A 15,821-nucleotide genomic window follows, 5' to 3' on the forward strand; every position below is an offset into this window, starting at 1 on the left:
CAGAGAGAGAGGAGGAAGCAGGCTCCCCATGGAGCAGAGCGCCTGATGCGGGGCTTGATCCCAGGACCCTGGGATCATGACCTGAGCCGAAGGCAGAGGCTTTTAACCCTCTGAGCCACCCAGGCGCCCCCGAAGCCTCATGTTAAAGGGATAATATTCCTACATTCTTTATAGACGAACACGAAAGGATTGAAAATTCAATTTATACCCTCTTTTTATCAAAGATTCAAACTCTCTGAACTCTTTATTTTAGCAGTTCTCTTTCATCTCCTCTATCTTTGTTTACATTTCTTTATGAGCTCTATTTCTTTTCCATATCACCTTCTTCACTAAGATGGAGACTCAATTCTTTAGTACTGTTGGAGTTTTATATCTGGAAAGGATATAAAGGGAAATAAGACTAGAGAGAACGGTATGGATGGCTCAAAACAGAAGAAGAGCTAATAAAAACATTAATGGGCTTTTTAAAGGGATGCATTATTAAAGTTAAGCTTACTGAAATTTGTATTTTAAAACTGGTTGCCATATGTTTGAAAAATTAAGAACATCTCAAACACAATAATGAAACTTACCTGTTAAAACCTCACTCAAAAGGATAAGAGATGAAGACTAGCTTTCCAGAAACTCGTCATTTCTCACTTGATTTATTGCACTGGCTCCCCAACTGGTCTTCTTACTCCTGCTCTTGACCTCCAGCTTCAACCTGTTCTCCACAAAGCAGCTTGTGACCAGGGTTCTCCTCAGCTCAAAATCACCAGTGGTTTCCTAGCTCAGAAATAGCTAAGGTCTTCAAGGATCTTGTCTCACACTCCCACCACCACCCCATAACTGTGCTGATCTCATTTCCTATCACCCTTCCCATGAAGCCTCTCATGTCTCACTTGGCTCCAGGCGCACCAGCCTGCCTGCCAGGAGAGCTCTTTCCTTCCAGCACTTTACATTTACTGCTCTGCCTGGAATGCTTGGCCCCCAGATAATGCATGGTCCACTCCTCTGGGTTCTTACCCCTGAGAGTTATCATCCAAGTAAGGTGTTTTTTCGTTTTGATTGGTTTGTTCATTTTTGGCCATTCTTTCTGAAATTTCACCATCTTTCCCCTGACATTTCAGATCTTTCTTATTTTATTTTTTTCTCCATAACACAGTACATATTTTATTTATTTATCTAGTTTAGTGCCAGTCTCCCCAACCAGAATGTAAACTCCAAGAGGCAAGGATCTGTCTTTGGTATTCTCTGCTGTGTTCCCCATGTCCAGAAGAGAGCTTGGCACACAGTAGGAGCTCAGTGAATTTTGTTGAGCAAGTGAACTGATAAATGAATAAACAGAAAATGGTTCCAGTCTGGGCTCTCATTTCTTTCCTGGTCTCCTCCCAGCTACCTCCACTTTCTGTAATCAATCCCACATACCTCAAATCAGTAATTTACCCAACACAGGTTAGATCCTATTGCTGCTGTGAGCCACTTAAAAATTAAGTGGCTCACAACTACCCTGTGAGGAAAACACAATTCTACATCAAGATACACGCAGAATCACAATTCTATATCTTAATGGCATCAAGATCCCTCATAATCTGGATAATCTTTTCTAAACTCGTCTATTTACATCCCATTTTTATACCTTAACCTATAGATGAGTGTCTCCCAAACTTGAATAATTTATGGGTCTTTTTAAAAGAGGAAAAACTTTTCAATGACCTTCAAGATCACATCCAAGGACCCCAGTTTGAGAAACACTAATGTAAGAGAATGACATTCTGGTCAATAAAAGTATCTTTTAATTACAGATTATTAGTAGTAAAATGATTTTTAATATTCTAACCGAAAGGAAAACAAAACTTTAAAATCTTTGTATACTTTGTAACCTCTGAGAATAAATCCACAGACCCAGGAGCGGACATGCTGCTGTACACAAATGCAGCTAGCTAACCATCCCGAAGAGGCCTATGCTTACCCGCCTCCACGTCTTTATTCCTATTATTCCTCTACTCTGCAATATTCTTTCCCTATCGTTATCAAATCCCAGGTCTATTCTTCCTTCAGTGCCTACTTTAATTTTTTTTTAATTTTATTTTTTATAAACATATATTTTTATCCCCAGGGGTACAGGTCTGTGAATCGCCAGGTTTACACACTTCACAGCACTCACCATAGCACATACCATCCCCAATATCCATAACCCCACCCCCCCTCTCCCAACCCCCTCCCCCCATCAACCCTCAGTTTGTTTTGTGAGATTAAGAGTCACTTATGGTTTGTCTCCCTCCCAATCCCATCTTGTTTCATTTACTCTTCTCCTACCCCCTTAACCCCCCATGTTGCATCTCCTCTCCCTCATATCAGGGAGATCATATGATAGTTGTCTTTCTCCGATTGACTTATTTCGCTAAGCATGATACCCTCTAGTTCCATCCACGTCGTCGCAAATGGCAAGATTTCATTTCTTTTGATGGCTGCATAGTATTCCATTGTGTATATATACCACATCTTCTTTATCCATTCGTCTGTTGATGGACATCTAGGTTCTTTCCATAGTTTGGCTATTGTAGACATTGCTGCTATAAACATTCGGGTGCACGTGCCCCTTCGGATCACTACGTTTGTATCTTTAGGGTAAATACCCAGCAGTGCAATTGCTGGGTCACAGGGTAGTTCTATTTTCAACATTTTGAGGAACCTCCATGCTGTTTTCCAGAGTGGTTGCACCAGCTTGCATTCCCACCAACAGTGTAGGAGGGTTCCCCTTTCTCCGCATCCTCGCCAGCATCTGTCATTTCCTGACTTGTTAATTTTAGCCATTCTGACTGGTGTGAGGTGCTATCTCATGGTGGTTTTGATTTGTATTTCCCTGATGCCGAGTGATGTGGAGCACTTTTTCATGTGTCTGTTGGCCATCTGGATGTCTTCTTTGCAGAAATGTCTGTTCATGTCCTCTGCCCATGTCTTGATTGGATTATTTGTCCTTTGGGTGTTGAGTTTGCTAAGTTCTTTATAGATTTTGGACACTAGCCCTTTATCTGATATGTCATTTGCAAATATCTTCTCCCATTCTGTCAGTTGTCTTTTGGTTTTATTAACTGTTTCCTTTGCAGTGCAAAAGCTTTTGATCTTGATAAAATCCCAAAAGTTCATTTTTGCCCTTGCTTCCCTTGCCTTTGGCGATGTTCCTAGGAAGATGTTGCTGCGGCTGACGTCGAAGAGGTTGCTGCCTGTGTTCTCCTCGAGGATTTTGATGGATTCCTTTCTCACATTGAGATCCTTCATCCATTTTGAGTCTATTTTCGTGTGTGGTGTAAGGAAATGATCCAATTTCATTTTTCTGCATGTGGCTGCCCAATTTTCCCAACACCATTTATTGAAGAGGCTGTCTTTTTTCCATTGGACATTCTTTCCTGCTTTGTCGAAGATGAGTTGACCATAGAGTTGAGGGTCCATTTCTGGGCTCTCTATTCTGTTCCATTGATCTATGTGTCTGTTTTTGTGCCAGTACCATGCTGTCTTGATGATGACAGCTTTGTAATAGAGCTTGAAGTCCGGAATTGTGCTGCCACCAACTTTGGCTTTCTTTTTCAATATTCCTTTGGCTATTCAAGGTCTTTTCTGGTTCCATATAAATTTTAGGATTATTTGTTCCATTTCTTTGAAAAAAATGGATGGTACTTTGACAGGAATTGCATTAAATGTGTAGATTGCTTTAGGTAGCATAGACATTTTCACAATATTTATTCTTCCAATCCAGGAGCATGGAACATTTTTCCATTTCTCTGTGTCTTCCTCAATTTCTTTCATGAGTACTTTATAGTTTTCTGTGTATAGATTCTTAGTCTCTTTGGTTAGGTTTATTCCTAAGTATCTTATAGTTTTGGGTGCAATTGTAAATGGGATGGACTCCTTAATTTCTCTTTCTTCTGTCTTGTTGTTGGTGTAGAAAAATGCAACTGATTTCTGTGCATTGATTTTATATCCTGACACTTTACTGAATTCCTGTACAAGTTCTAGCAGTTTTGGAGTGGAGTCTTTTGGGTTTTCCACATATAGTATCATATCATCTGCAAAGAGTGATAGTTTGACTTCTTCTTTGCTGATTTGGATGCCTTTAATTTCCTTTTGTTGTCTGATTGCTGAGGCTAGGACTTCTAATACTATGTTGAATAGCAGTGGTGATAACGGACATCCCTGCCGTGTTCCTGACCTTAGCGGAAAAGCTTTCAGTTTTTCTCCATTGAGAATGATATTTGCGGTGGGTTTTTCATAGATGGCTTTGATAATATTGAGGTATGTGCCCTCTATCCCTACACTTTGAAGAGTTTTGATCAGGAAGGGATGCTGTACTTTGTCAAATGCTTTTTCAGCATCTTTGGAGAGTATCATATGATTCTTGTTCTTTCTTTAATTAATGTGTTGTATCACATTGATTGATTTGCGGATGTTGAACCAACCTTGCAGCCCTGGAATAAATCCCACTCGGTCGTGGTGAATAATCCTTTTAATGTACTGTTGAATCCTATTGGCTAGTATTTTGGCGAGAATTTTGCATCTGTGTTCATCAAGGATATTGGTCTGTAGTTCTCTTTTTTGATGGGATCCTTGTCTGGTTTTGGGATCAAGGTGATGCTGGCCTCATAAAATGAGTTTGGAAGTTTTCCTTCCATTTCTATTTTTTGGAACAGTTTCAGGAGAATAGGAATTAGTTCTTCTTTAAATGTTTGGTAGAATTCCCCCGGGAAGCCATCTGGCCCTGGGCTTTTGTTTGTTTGGAGATTTTTGATGACTGTTTCAATCTCCTTACTGGTTATGGGTCTATTCAGGCTTTCCATTTCTTCCTGGTTCAGTTGTGGTAGTTTATATGTCTCTAGGAATGCATCCATTTCTTCCAGATTGTCAAATTTGTTGGCGTAGAGTTGCTCATAGTATGTTCTTATAATTGTCTGTATTTCATTGGTGTTCGTTGTGATCTCTCCTCTTTCATTCATGATTTTATTTATTTGGGTCCTTTCTCTTTTCTTTTTGATAAGTCTGGCCAGGGGTTTATCAATCTTATTAATTCTTTCAAAGAACCAGCTCCTAGTCTCGTTGATTTGTTCTATTGTTTTTTTGGTTTCTATTTCATTGATTTCTGCTCTGATCTTTATGATTTCTCTTCTCCTGCTGGGTTTAGGGTTTCTTTCTTGTTCTTTCTCCAGCTCCTTTAGGTGTAGGGTTAGGTTGTGTTCCTGAGACCTTTCTTGTTTCTTGAGAAAGGCTTGTACCGCTATATATTTTCCTCTCAGGACTGCCTTTGTTGTGTCCCACAGATTTTGAACCGTTGTGTTTTCATTATCATTTGTTTCCATGAATTTTTTCAATTCTTCTTTAATTTCCTGGTTGACCCATTCATTCTTTAGAAGGATGCTGTTTAGTCTCCATGTATTTGGGTTCTTTCCAAATTTCCTCTTGTGATTGAGTTCTAGCTTCAGAGCATTGTGGTCTGAAAATATGCAGGGAATGATTCCAATCTTTTGATAACGGTTGAGACCTGATTTAGGACCAAGAATGTGATCTATTCTGGAGAATGTTCCATGTGCACTAGAGAAGAATGTGTATTCTGTTGCTTTGGGATGAAATGTTCTGAATATATCTGTGATGTCCATCTGGTCCAGTGTGTCATTTAAGGCCTTGATTTCCTTGTTGATCTTTTGCTTGGATGATCTGTCCATTTCAGTGAGGGGAGTGTTAAAATCCCCTACTATTATTGTATTCTTGTCGATGTGTTTCTTTGATTTTGTTATTAATTGGTTTATATAGTTGGCTGCTCCCACGTTAGGGGCATAGATATTTAAAATTGTTAGATCTTCTTGTTGGACAGTTCCTTTGAGTATGATATAGTGTCCTTCCTCATCTCTTATTATAGTCTTTGGCTAAAAATCTAATTGATCTGATATAAGGATTGCCACCCCTGCTTTCTTCTGATGTCCATTAGCATGGTAAATTCTTTTCCACCCCCTCACTTTAAACCTGGAGGTGTCTTCGGGTTTAAGATGAGTTTCTTGTAGGCAACATATAGATGGGTTTTGTTTTTTTATCCATTCTGATACCCTGTGTCTTTTGATTGGGGCATTTAGCCCATTAACATTCAGGGTAAGTATTGAGAGATATGAATTTAGTGCCATTGTATTGCCTGTAAGGTGACTGTTATTGTATATTGTCTCTGTTTCTTTCTGATCTACTACTTTGAGGGTCTCTCTTTGCTTAGAGGACCCCTTTCAATATTTCCTGTAGAGCTGGTTTGGTATTTGCAAATTCTTTCAGTTTTTGTTTGTCCTGGAAGCTTTTTATCTCTCCTTCTATTTTCAATGATAGCCTAGCTGGATATAGTATTCTTGGCTGCATGTTTTTCTCATTTAGTACTCTGAATATATCATGCCAGCTCTTTCTGGCCTGCCAGGTCTCTGTGGATAAGTCTGCTGCCAATCTAATATTTTTACCATTGTACGTTACAGACTTCTTTTCCCGGGCTGCTTTCAGGATCTTTTCTTTGTCACTAAGACTTATAAATTTTACTATTAGATGACGGCGTGTGGACCTATTCTTATTGATTTTGAGGGGGGTTCTCTGAACCTCCTGGATTTTGATGCTTGTTCCCTTTGCCATATTGGGGAAATTCTCTCCAATAATTCTCTCCAACATACCTTCTGCTCCCCTCTCTGTTTCCTCTTCTTCTGGAATCCCAATTATTCTAATGTTGTTTTGTCTTTTTTTTTTTTTAAGATTTTTATTTTTTATTTATTTATTTGACAGAGAGAGAGAACAAGCAGGCAGAGAGGCAGGTAGAGAGGGAGAAGGAAGCAGGCTCCCTGCTGAGCAGAGAGCCTGATGCGGGGCTCGATCCCAGGACCCTGAGATCATGACCTGAGCCGAAGGCAGCGGCTTAACCCCCTGAGCCACCCAGGCGCCCCTAATGTTGTTTTGTCTTATGGTGTCACTTATCTCTCGAATTCTCCCCTCGTGGCCAGTTACCTGTTTGTCCCTCTTTTGCTCAGCTTGTTTATTCTCTGTCATTGGTCTTCTATATCGCTAATTCTCTTTCTTCTGCCTCATTTATCCTAGCAGTGAGAGCCTCCATTTTGTTTGCACCTCATTATAGCTTTTTTGATTTCAACTTGGTTAGATTTTAGTTCTTTTATTTCTCCAGAAAGGGCTTTTATATCTCCCGAGGGTTGCTTTAATATCTTCCATGCCTTTTTCAAGCCTGGCTAGAACCTTGAGAATCGTCATTCTGAACTCTATATCAGACATGTTTCCAATATCTGTATTGATTAGGTCCCTAGCCTTTGGTACTGCTTCTTGTTCTTTTTTTGTTGTGAATTTTTCCGCCTTGGTCATTTTGTCCAGATAAGAGATATGAAGGAGCAAGTAAACTACTAAAAGGGTGTCAACAACCCCAGGAAAATATCGTTAGGAGCCAAATCAGAAGATATCCCAAATCGTGAGGGGGGGGAGAAAGGGGATAAAAAGGGGTTCAGAAAGAAAAAAAAAAAAGAAACTATTAAAAAAAAAGAAAGTCGATAAAAAATATAAAAAGGGAAAAAATATATTATATTAGATACTATTTTAAAAAACGTTAAAGAAAGAAAACGGTAAAAGTTAAAAAAAATTTAGCAGAAGAAGAGAAAAAAAAAATTGAAAAAGAAAAAAAAAATTAAATTAACTGCAAGGCTAAAGAATCATGGGGAGAAAGCCATGAGTTTCCGTGCGTTGCTTTCTTTCTCTGGAATTCCGCTGCTCTCCTTGGTATTGAAACTGCACTCCTTGGTAGGTGAACTTGGTCCTGGCTGGGTTTCTCATTGATCTTCTGGAGAAGGGGCCTGTTGTAGTGATTCCTCAAGCGTCTTTGCCCCAGGCGGAGTCACACCGCCCTTAGCCAGGGCGGGCTGAGTAATCCGCTCGGGTTTGCTGGGTTTGCTTTCGGGAGCTTTTGTTCCCTGAGCGCTTTCCATAGAGTTCCGGAGGGCGGGAATGAAGATGGGGCGGCCTCCCGTCTCCGGCCCGGAGTAGCCGAGAGCCTGGGCCCCACTCCTCAGGTGCGCCCCTCAGAGACAGCAACCCAAGTTACTCCCGTCACCCTGGCCTCTGGCCGCGCTCCGACTGACCGAGCCTGCTACCGTTTCAAGGTAACCCCGAGCTTAGAGCTTACTCCTCGGCTCCTGTCTCTGTAGCCGCTTGCCCTGGTCTAAAAACCGGTAAGCTCTTTGACACTCAGACACCCCCGATCCTTCTGTGACCGTGGGACCTGAGGCCGAGCGTGACCCGGCCTGGGCTTCACCCAGTTAAGCCTCTGGAGCGATGTCCCTCAGCGGAACAGACTTTTAAAAAGTCCTGATTTTGTGCTCCGTTGCTCTGCCGCTACGCCGGGAGCCGGCCCCTCCCCCCGCGGTCTATCTTCCCGTCGCTTTGGATTCACTTCTTCCGCCGAGTTCCTACCTTTCAGATAGTGGTTGATTTTCTGTTTCTAGAATTGCTGTTCTTCTTCTCTTCAATCTCCCGTTATATTTGTAGGTGTTTGCAATCTTAGATAAGCTATTTAGCTGATCTCCCGCTACCTGAAGTAGTCTCAGCCTGCTTCTTCTCCGCCATCTTGACTCCTCTAATACCCAGTGCCTACTTTAATTATCACCTCCTTCATGAACTCTTTCTGATACCTTCCGCCAAAACTTCTCTCAGTCTCTCAGGACAATTTTGTACCTCTTCTGCTGCATTAGCTACATCATTCTTCCTTATGTTATACCATTATTTTCCTGTGGTTATTACAGCTCCTATATAGCATGAAGATAAACTTGCTCTTTTTTTATTTACACAAAAACTAGTGCAGTCATCCTCCACATGACAATTAAGAAATGTCCACTGATTTAATCATGTAGGGAAAAAATAAATACTGATCCTCTTAAAAATGGAACCGTTTAGGGGCATCTGGGTGGCTCAGTCAGCTGAGCGTCTGCCTTTGGCTCAGGTCATGGTCCCAGGGTCCCAGGATCCAGCACCGTGTCAGGCTCCCTGCTCAGCCGGGAGCCTGCTCCCCCGTCTCCTGTTTGTGGTGCTCTCTCTCTTTTTCTCAAATAAATAAAATCTTTAAAAATATTATTTAAAAAAATAGAACCATTTACTAAAAGCTTATGACCAAACATATATACTCATAACAAAAGAAGAAAAATGTGGGGAAAAACATAAGTTATTTATAGGATTTACCTTCTTTTAAGCATTAAGTCTGATACAGGTATGCATCTTAGACCAGTTCCCAAAACCATAAGGAAGGACGTCAGAAGCACAGTTACCCGAAGACCTAGAGGGAAACAAAAAAATATCTGGGTAATTTTTATATTCTTTTCATGTGAAGTCCAGTGTTAAGAGCAAGGATTTTTTTACTCAATTACAGTTATATTATATTCTAATATTTTAACTTTTTGCTAAAAATTCACACATAGGGAAGAAAATTCTCCATGCTAAAAATGAAATGATTCTAACATTAATAGAAAACTTGAATGATCACATCAAGGAAGAAGCTCCATTAGGTACAGTTTTTCAAAATGAATGGCTACAATATTTTGTTCACATATAACAGTAAAAAATACAAAAAAATAATTTTAAAGGACTAGGTATTTTAGTTTAATACTTCCAATACGAAATTTCCAATTTTCAAATGCAAGCTGCAAAAGCTCTAAACTGCCCCTAAATAGTTTAAGGTAGAAAGGTCATGGCTTTCAATTTTCTTGAAAAATGACAATTGGCCAATTTTGTATTTTATCTAATAATCAGGACAAGCTAATGCTTGTTATATGAGGTGGTCCTTTAGAAACCTTTGATTATGAATACAACAATGGTCTTCTTATTTTTCTTGACTTACCAGATGGCTTTCAATTTATAGAATGATACTGTTAAAAAAAAAAAAAGGCATGGCTTAGGACTGTATAATATGGATCAAGTAGCATTTCCCTTTCTGTCCCAGATATAATCAATTATTTTAAAAATGTGTGCCAGTGGTTGGTCACATGGATAACAAGGTAAAAGACAATATAAAAATACTAAAATAATAAAAAATAGAAACAATATTCTAGCTATGGCAGAGTAATATAATGGGATTATACATTCCTACTTGCTGGAAAGCTACGCTTCTGTCACTACTACACTAATGCCATCTATTTGCGGCAGTCACATCACACAGGTGGCTCATGCTGAGCATGTGGGAAAAGCGCCAACATTTCTTCCAGTTTCTCCCAAATTCAATGCCTCCTTGAAACCATTTCATAGTGATAGACTGAATGCAAAATTTTAAATCTAAATTATTCTTTTTTCCCCAGGGCTCTTTTTGACAGAGGGGAGATAGTTAAGCATTTTGGTTTTCAAAGGGCTTTTTTACTTGAAGGTGTTAAAATAAGACAACAGGCCCAAAATGGAATTGCTCATGCTAAGCCTCATGCCACCAAACTGCCTTGACTTAATTAAAGGTTTGGTTCTCCCAGAAATGGAACACTATTCTAATCAATCAGTGCTAGTGAGGCGATCTGCTTGATAGACTCCCTCCAAGCCCCTGAAGGAAAATGACTTTGCCACAACAGTCTACTTTTTGCTAGCATAACATCCTTGTTCCTGGTCCCTTCTGCCTGTAAAAGTCTTTCATTTTGTACAGCCCTTGGAACTCCTTTTTTTTTTTTTTTTTTAAAGATTTTATTTATTTATTTGACAGAGATGACAAGCAGGCACAGAGGCAGGCAGGGGGTGGGGTGGGGAGCGAAGCAGGCTCCCTGCTGAGCAGGGAGCCTGATGTGGGGCTGGATCCCAGGACCCCAGGATCATGACCTGAGCCAAAGGCAGAGGCTTTAACCCACTGAGCCACCCAGGCGCCCCGGAACTCCTTTCTTTATGCTAGAGGAGATCCTGCCCGATTTGTGAATCGTTGAATAAAGCCAGTAAGATCTTTAAATTCACTCAGCTGAATTCTGTTTCTTAACCAAGGAAATTGAAAGTCAACAAAACTATAATTATGCAGATTAAACATAGCAAGGAAAATAAACTCTAGATCTAGATCAGGCACACACATGCCACATTGAGGATAATTTGTGATATGAACTGAGTTAGCTTTATAATATTCTTATATGATTTGATATGATTAATAGAATTTGGCAGAAGGAATATCATAGAAAATTGTGCTTCTCAGTAAGAAGTAATGCATACATACTGCTCATTTACTGCTTCTACTAACAGAATGCAAATTTTAAACCCACATTATAGCCATGGGAAATAGAGTATAATTAATAAAAAGTATACTCCATGGTCATAAATATGCTAAACTTGCAAAATGTTATTCTTATAAGGGTATATGGGGTGTCCTATGAGATACTGATTAAAATATTACAGATTTGGGACTATAAGGCTTTACCCTCTACATGATATTTATTTCTTTCCTAAGAATTTGGTTTATAATTAAGGTAAGCAATCACTAAGTAAGCAGTGAGGCATTGTTTATGACCATATAGTCCAAATAACCCAGTTTCCTATGATTACTGCTTAAGGCTGGCACACTTTTCTATGCAATTATAGTTTTTATCAAATAAATGATAATATAACAGCTAAATATATACATTTCATAATAAAGAAGTTCTGAAAAGCTGATTATTAAAGCAGCCTCACAGTTACAGCTTGTGGCTTTCTTGCTTATTTTTAATTGTTGCCAATTATTACTTAACCCACCCCAGATGATGCTCAATTCTAAATAAAATGTTTTATCTCATTTGAATCTCAACAAGGCAGGACTCTATAATTTCATGTAATCAAAATAAAATCAACTGACTTTAGGAAGGAGGGGTAGGAGGACTCCAGGAAAATAAGCCTATGAGACATCTAGTACTTTTATGTAAATAAATAGATCCCAAGTGATTATAGTATTAGCATGTGAATGCAAAAAACCATCTGATAAAAGGTATTAGAACAATTTCAGAAAACCAAACATGATTGAAAATAAAAATAAATTCTATTCAAATAAGGCAGAGACACAGGGGTGCCTGGGTGGCTCAGACCTGCCTTCCGCTCAGGTCATGATCCCGGGGTCCTGGGATGGAGCCCTGCATGGGGCTCTCTGCTCAGCAGGGAGCCTGCTTCCCTTCCTCTCTCTCTGCCTGCCTCTCTGCCTACTTGTGATCTCTCTCTGTCAAATAAATTAAAAAAAAAAAAAAAAAAAGAATAAGGCACAGACACTGCAGGAAGCTTCCTTCCCATGGATGAAATAATTCCTTTTGCTGGGAACATATTTGGCACAGGAATGGCATCGCTATAACAGGTTTGTCTAAAAAATCAGGATGCAAAGTTAACTGGAACACACACACACACACACACACACACACACACAAATCCATACTGGATGCATAGGAAATTAATTATAGCTATAAAGTTCATCTGGTAAGACTGTTCTCAGGCTCTTACTTCCATCAATCGGAGAGAAGACAAGCTCTTATTTGTTATTGGTGAGGAGACCTCTTGTCTCCATATCCCCAAAAGCCACAGCCTTGCCACCCCAAACAGCTTTGGAAACCATCAGAAACAATAACATTGTGCCTGTTTTTCCCATCTACATCAGTCGTGGGAGACCCAAGATTCACAGGTCATCCCTGTACAAATGTGGCTTCATATGTCCCCTAATCTGAACTCATCTCTACAGCTTCCCCAACTCCTGAAACCTTGCCACTGTGCCTTCTGGAAGGCTCACAACCAGTGAATCAGTGGAATCCCTACATTCTCAAGCCCTTCTCCAAAAGTTCTCTTCACCTTCTTAATCCCACCAAAGCTTCTCCCCCCATGACCCTGCTTCCCCAGCATTTCCAGATCACTATAGCTCTCTGCTCTCTTGGGTCTCTTTTCTCAGTGTTTTTAAGATTTTCTCTGGTTTTAAGCAATATGGTTATGATGTGCTTCAGTGTAGTTTTCTTCATGTTTCTTCTGCTAGAATTCTTGTATTTCTTAGAGTTGTGGGTTTATAGATACAGAATTTTTTTGCCATTATTTCTCCAATTTGAGGAACCCACCCTCATCTTATTCTATGCCCTTCCCTTTTCTCTTCTCTTCTAGATTCCTAATTACATGTATATTAGGTCACTTAAAACAGTCCCACAGCTCACTGATGCTGGTGGAATTTTTGTTTGTTTCTTTGTAATCTTTTTTGCCCCACTCGCTTCCATTCTGGATAGTATTTATTGCTGTCTTCAAGTTCACTAATCTCTTCTTCTGCAATGTCTGATCTGCTATTAAATCCTGTCCAGTACACCTTTTTTTTTTTTTTTTTTTTTTTTTGGTCATATTGCATTTCCATCTATAGAAACGTAATGTTGGTCTTTTAATGTTGGTCTTTTTGTTTCCTGTGTCTCTCCTTAACATGTTCATGCTTTCATCTATCTTCTTGAACATACATAGAATATCTAAAGTAGTTGTTTTCATGTTCCTGTCTACTAACTTATCATTTGTGTCATTTTGGGATCTGTTTGTATTCATTGCTTTTTCTCCTCTTTATGAGTTGTATTTTCCTGCTTCTTTGCATGCTTGGTAAATTTTTATTTCAATGTCACGAATTCTGAATTTTACCTCGTTGGATGATGGTTTTTTTTTTTTTTTTTGCACTTTTTCAATGTTTGTGAATGATATTGTGAGATATAGCTGAGTTACTTTTGATCTTTCTGAGGCATAGTTTTACACTTTATTAGGTGAAACCAGAGCATTCTTTAGTCTAGTGTTCTTTTGTCTTTATTACTGAGGCAATGCCCCTATGAGTATTCAACCCAACCTCTTACACATTTTGAGATTTCTCCCTTTCTGGTCTTGGGATTGTGAACTATTCCAAGCCTTGTGTGAACTTTGGGAATTGTTCCACCTGTTCTTTTTTGCTCACAAGTATCTGCTGACCAGTTATCGGCTGAAGACTCAAGAGAAACTCTGTATAGATCCAGAGCTTTCTGTAAAGCTTTCTTCCCTCTCTGGTATCCCACCCTAAGTATTCTAGTTAAGTTGGTCTCTTGCAATTCTTAAGTGTCTCCTCAACCTAGGGAAACTGTAATACTCAGTCTAGGCTTCCCATCTCTACATTGATACCTAGAAATTCTCTCCAGGTAGTTGGCTGAAACATTCATAGGGATCACCAACCTATCCTACCTGTTGTCCAATGTCTGAAAACTTTGTTTCATATACTTTCATATACTTTTAATTTTTTGTTTTTAGTTGAAAATTACACTGAAATCCAGTTCCCAATATTCCATCATGGCCAGAACAGCCATCGATCTAATTATATTTAATTCTCATACTCAAAAGTCCTTCTGCAGCTGTCTAGAAACTACCACACACCTGTCTCCAGGGTATTCACCCTCACCATTTGCAAATGTCGTGGCTCGTTATTCCACCCTATGACACTATTTTTTCATAAACCTGGTGATTTTGATATCCACTAGATGATCAGTTCAACATCCCTACCTCCCAGTCCTGACTTCTTGTTCTATGATTATGTCCTCTACTCTATACCTCAGTAGTCTGTTCTCTTGTTTATAGTCTGACCTTGTCTTTACTATGACTGCATCCATGACAATCTCAATTTCAAGCATTCCATTCTTCAATCATGACCTCCTCTCTTTCTCTCTTGCCTTGTTTTATAGTCCTCCATAGTATTTATCACCATCTGACATACTAAATATTTAATTTTGTTTGTTGCCTAGATCTCCTCATTAGAATATAGGTTCTGTGAAATTTATCTTCCCAGTACTTAGTATACATTTAGGTACTATCTCCCTGAAACTTTCTTCACTTGGCTTCTAGGGCTCACTTGCTCTTGGCTCTCCTATTATCTCACTAGCTAGTCTTTTTTTTTTTTTTTTAATCTCTGCTGAAGAATGAAAATGGGTAAGAGGGCACAAAACCCATCTTAGGAAAATAACCAGTCTTCTATGCTAAGCTGGCTGGTACCCATGACAGGCAGGAAGACCAGACAACTATCTACCCTCTGGGGAGCAAGATCTTTTAAAATGTTGGAACTTACTTTCTATGTATGCAGACAGGACATCTGCAGCAGGACAGCCAATATATGAAAGTATATTAGCTTTCTCCTACTGAAAAGGAAAACCACTTTTTTTTTTAAAGATTTTATTTATTTATTTATTGGACAGACAGAGATCACAAGTAGGCAGAGAGACAGGCAGAGAGAGAGAGGAGGAAGCAGGCTCCCCGCTGAGCAGAGAGCCTGATGCGGGGCTCGATCCCAAGACCCTGAGATCATGACCTGAGCCGAAGGCAGAGGCTTAACCCTCTGAGCCACCCAGGCGCCTCGGAAAACCACTTCTTAAAAGAGAATTTTAAAATTTCTTTTCCTTTGCTTCAACCAATGGTGAATATAAAATTGAATTCCCTACGTGGTTATAGGAACTATTGAAGAACTCCTAAAGTAACTTATTTTATAAAGTGAACAGGTGGTCCCTAATTTAGCCAGATAGTTCATACAATTATAATAAAAAAGGTAAAAATTAACATTCTTCTACCATAAAAACAAGGTTGGTTAAATTTAGAAAATAATATTGGAAAATGCTCCTGGAAAAAATGTAAATAAAAAGAAAGAACAAAATAACATTTTCCCCTAAATTTAGCCAACTTTGTAAGGAATGACAGAGGAACTGTCACAGACTGGAGAAGATTAAGTAGAAATCATAACTAAATGCAGTTTGGAACCCTAGACTGAATCCTGGAACGGGGGTGGGAGGAAGATGTTAGTGGAAAAACTGGTGAAATCCAAATACCATCTATAATTCAGCTTAAAAGCAAACAAAAAA

At 39.3% G+C, this 15,821-nt stretch overlaps 1 protein-coding gene across 1 annotated transcript in view; it reads right to left on the minus strand.

Moving 5' to 3' along the window:
• The window catches only part of SLC49A4 (solute carrier family 49 member 4), an 84,544-nt gene that overhangs the window by 66,497 nt on the left and 2,226 nt on the right, over nt 1–15,821 (minus strand). The window contains exon 2 of the mRNA XM_047735281.1: nt 9,220–9,313. Within this exon, the coding sequence (XP_047591237.1) occupies nt 9,220–9,313 (94 nt within the window). The remainder of the gene's footprint in view (nt 1–9,219; nt 9,314–15,821) is intronic.

The sequence above is a fragment of the Lutra lutra genome, chromosome 1, assembly GCF_902655055.1.
Source record: "Lutra lutra chromosome 1, mLutLut1.2, whole genome shotgun sequence".
Classification (NCBI taxonomy): domain Eukaryota; kingdom Metazoa; phylum Chordata; class Mammalia; order Carnivora; family Mustelidae; genus Lutra; species Lutra lutra.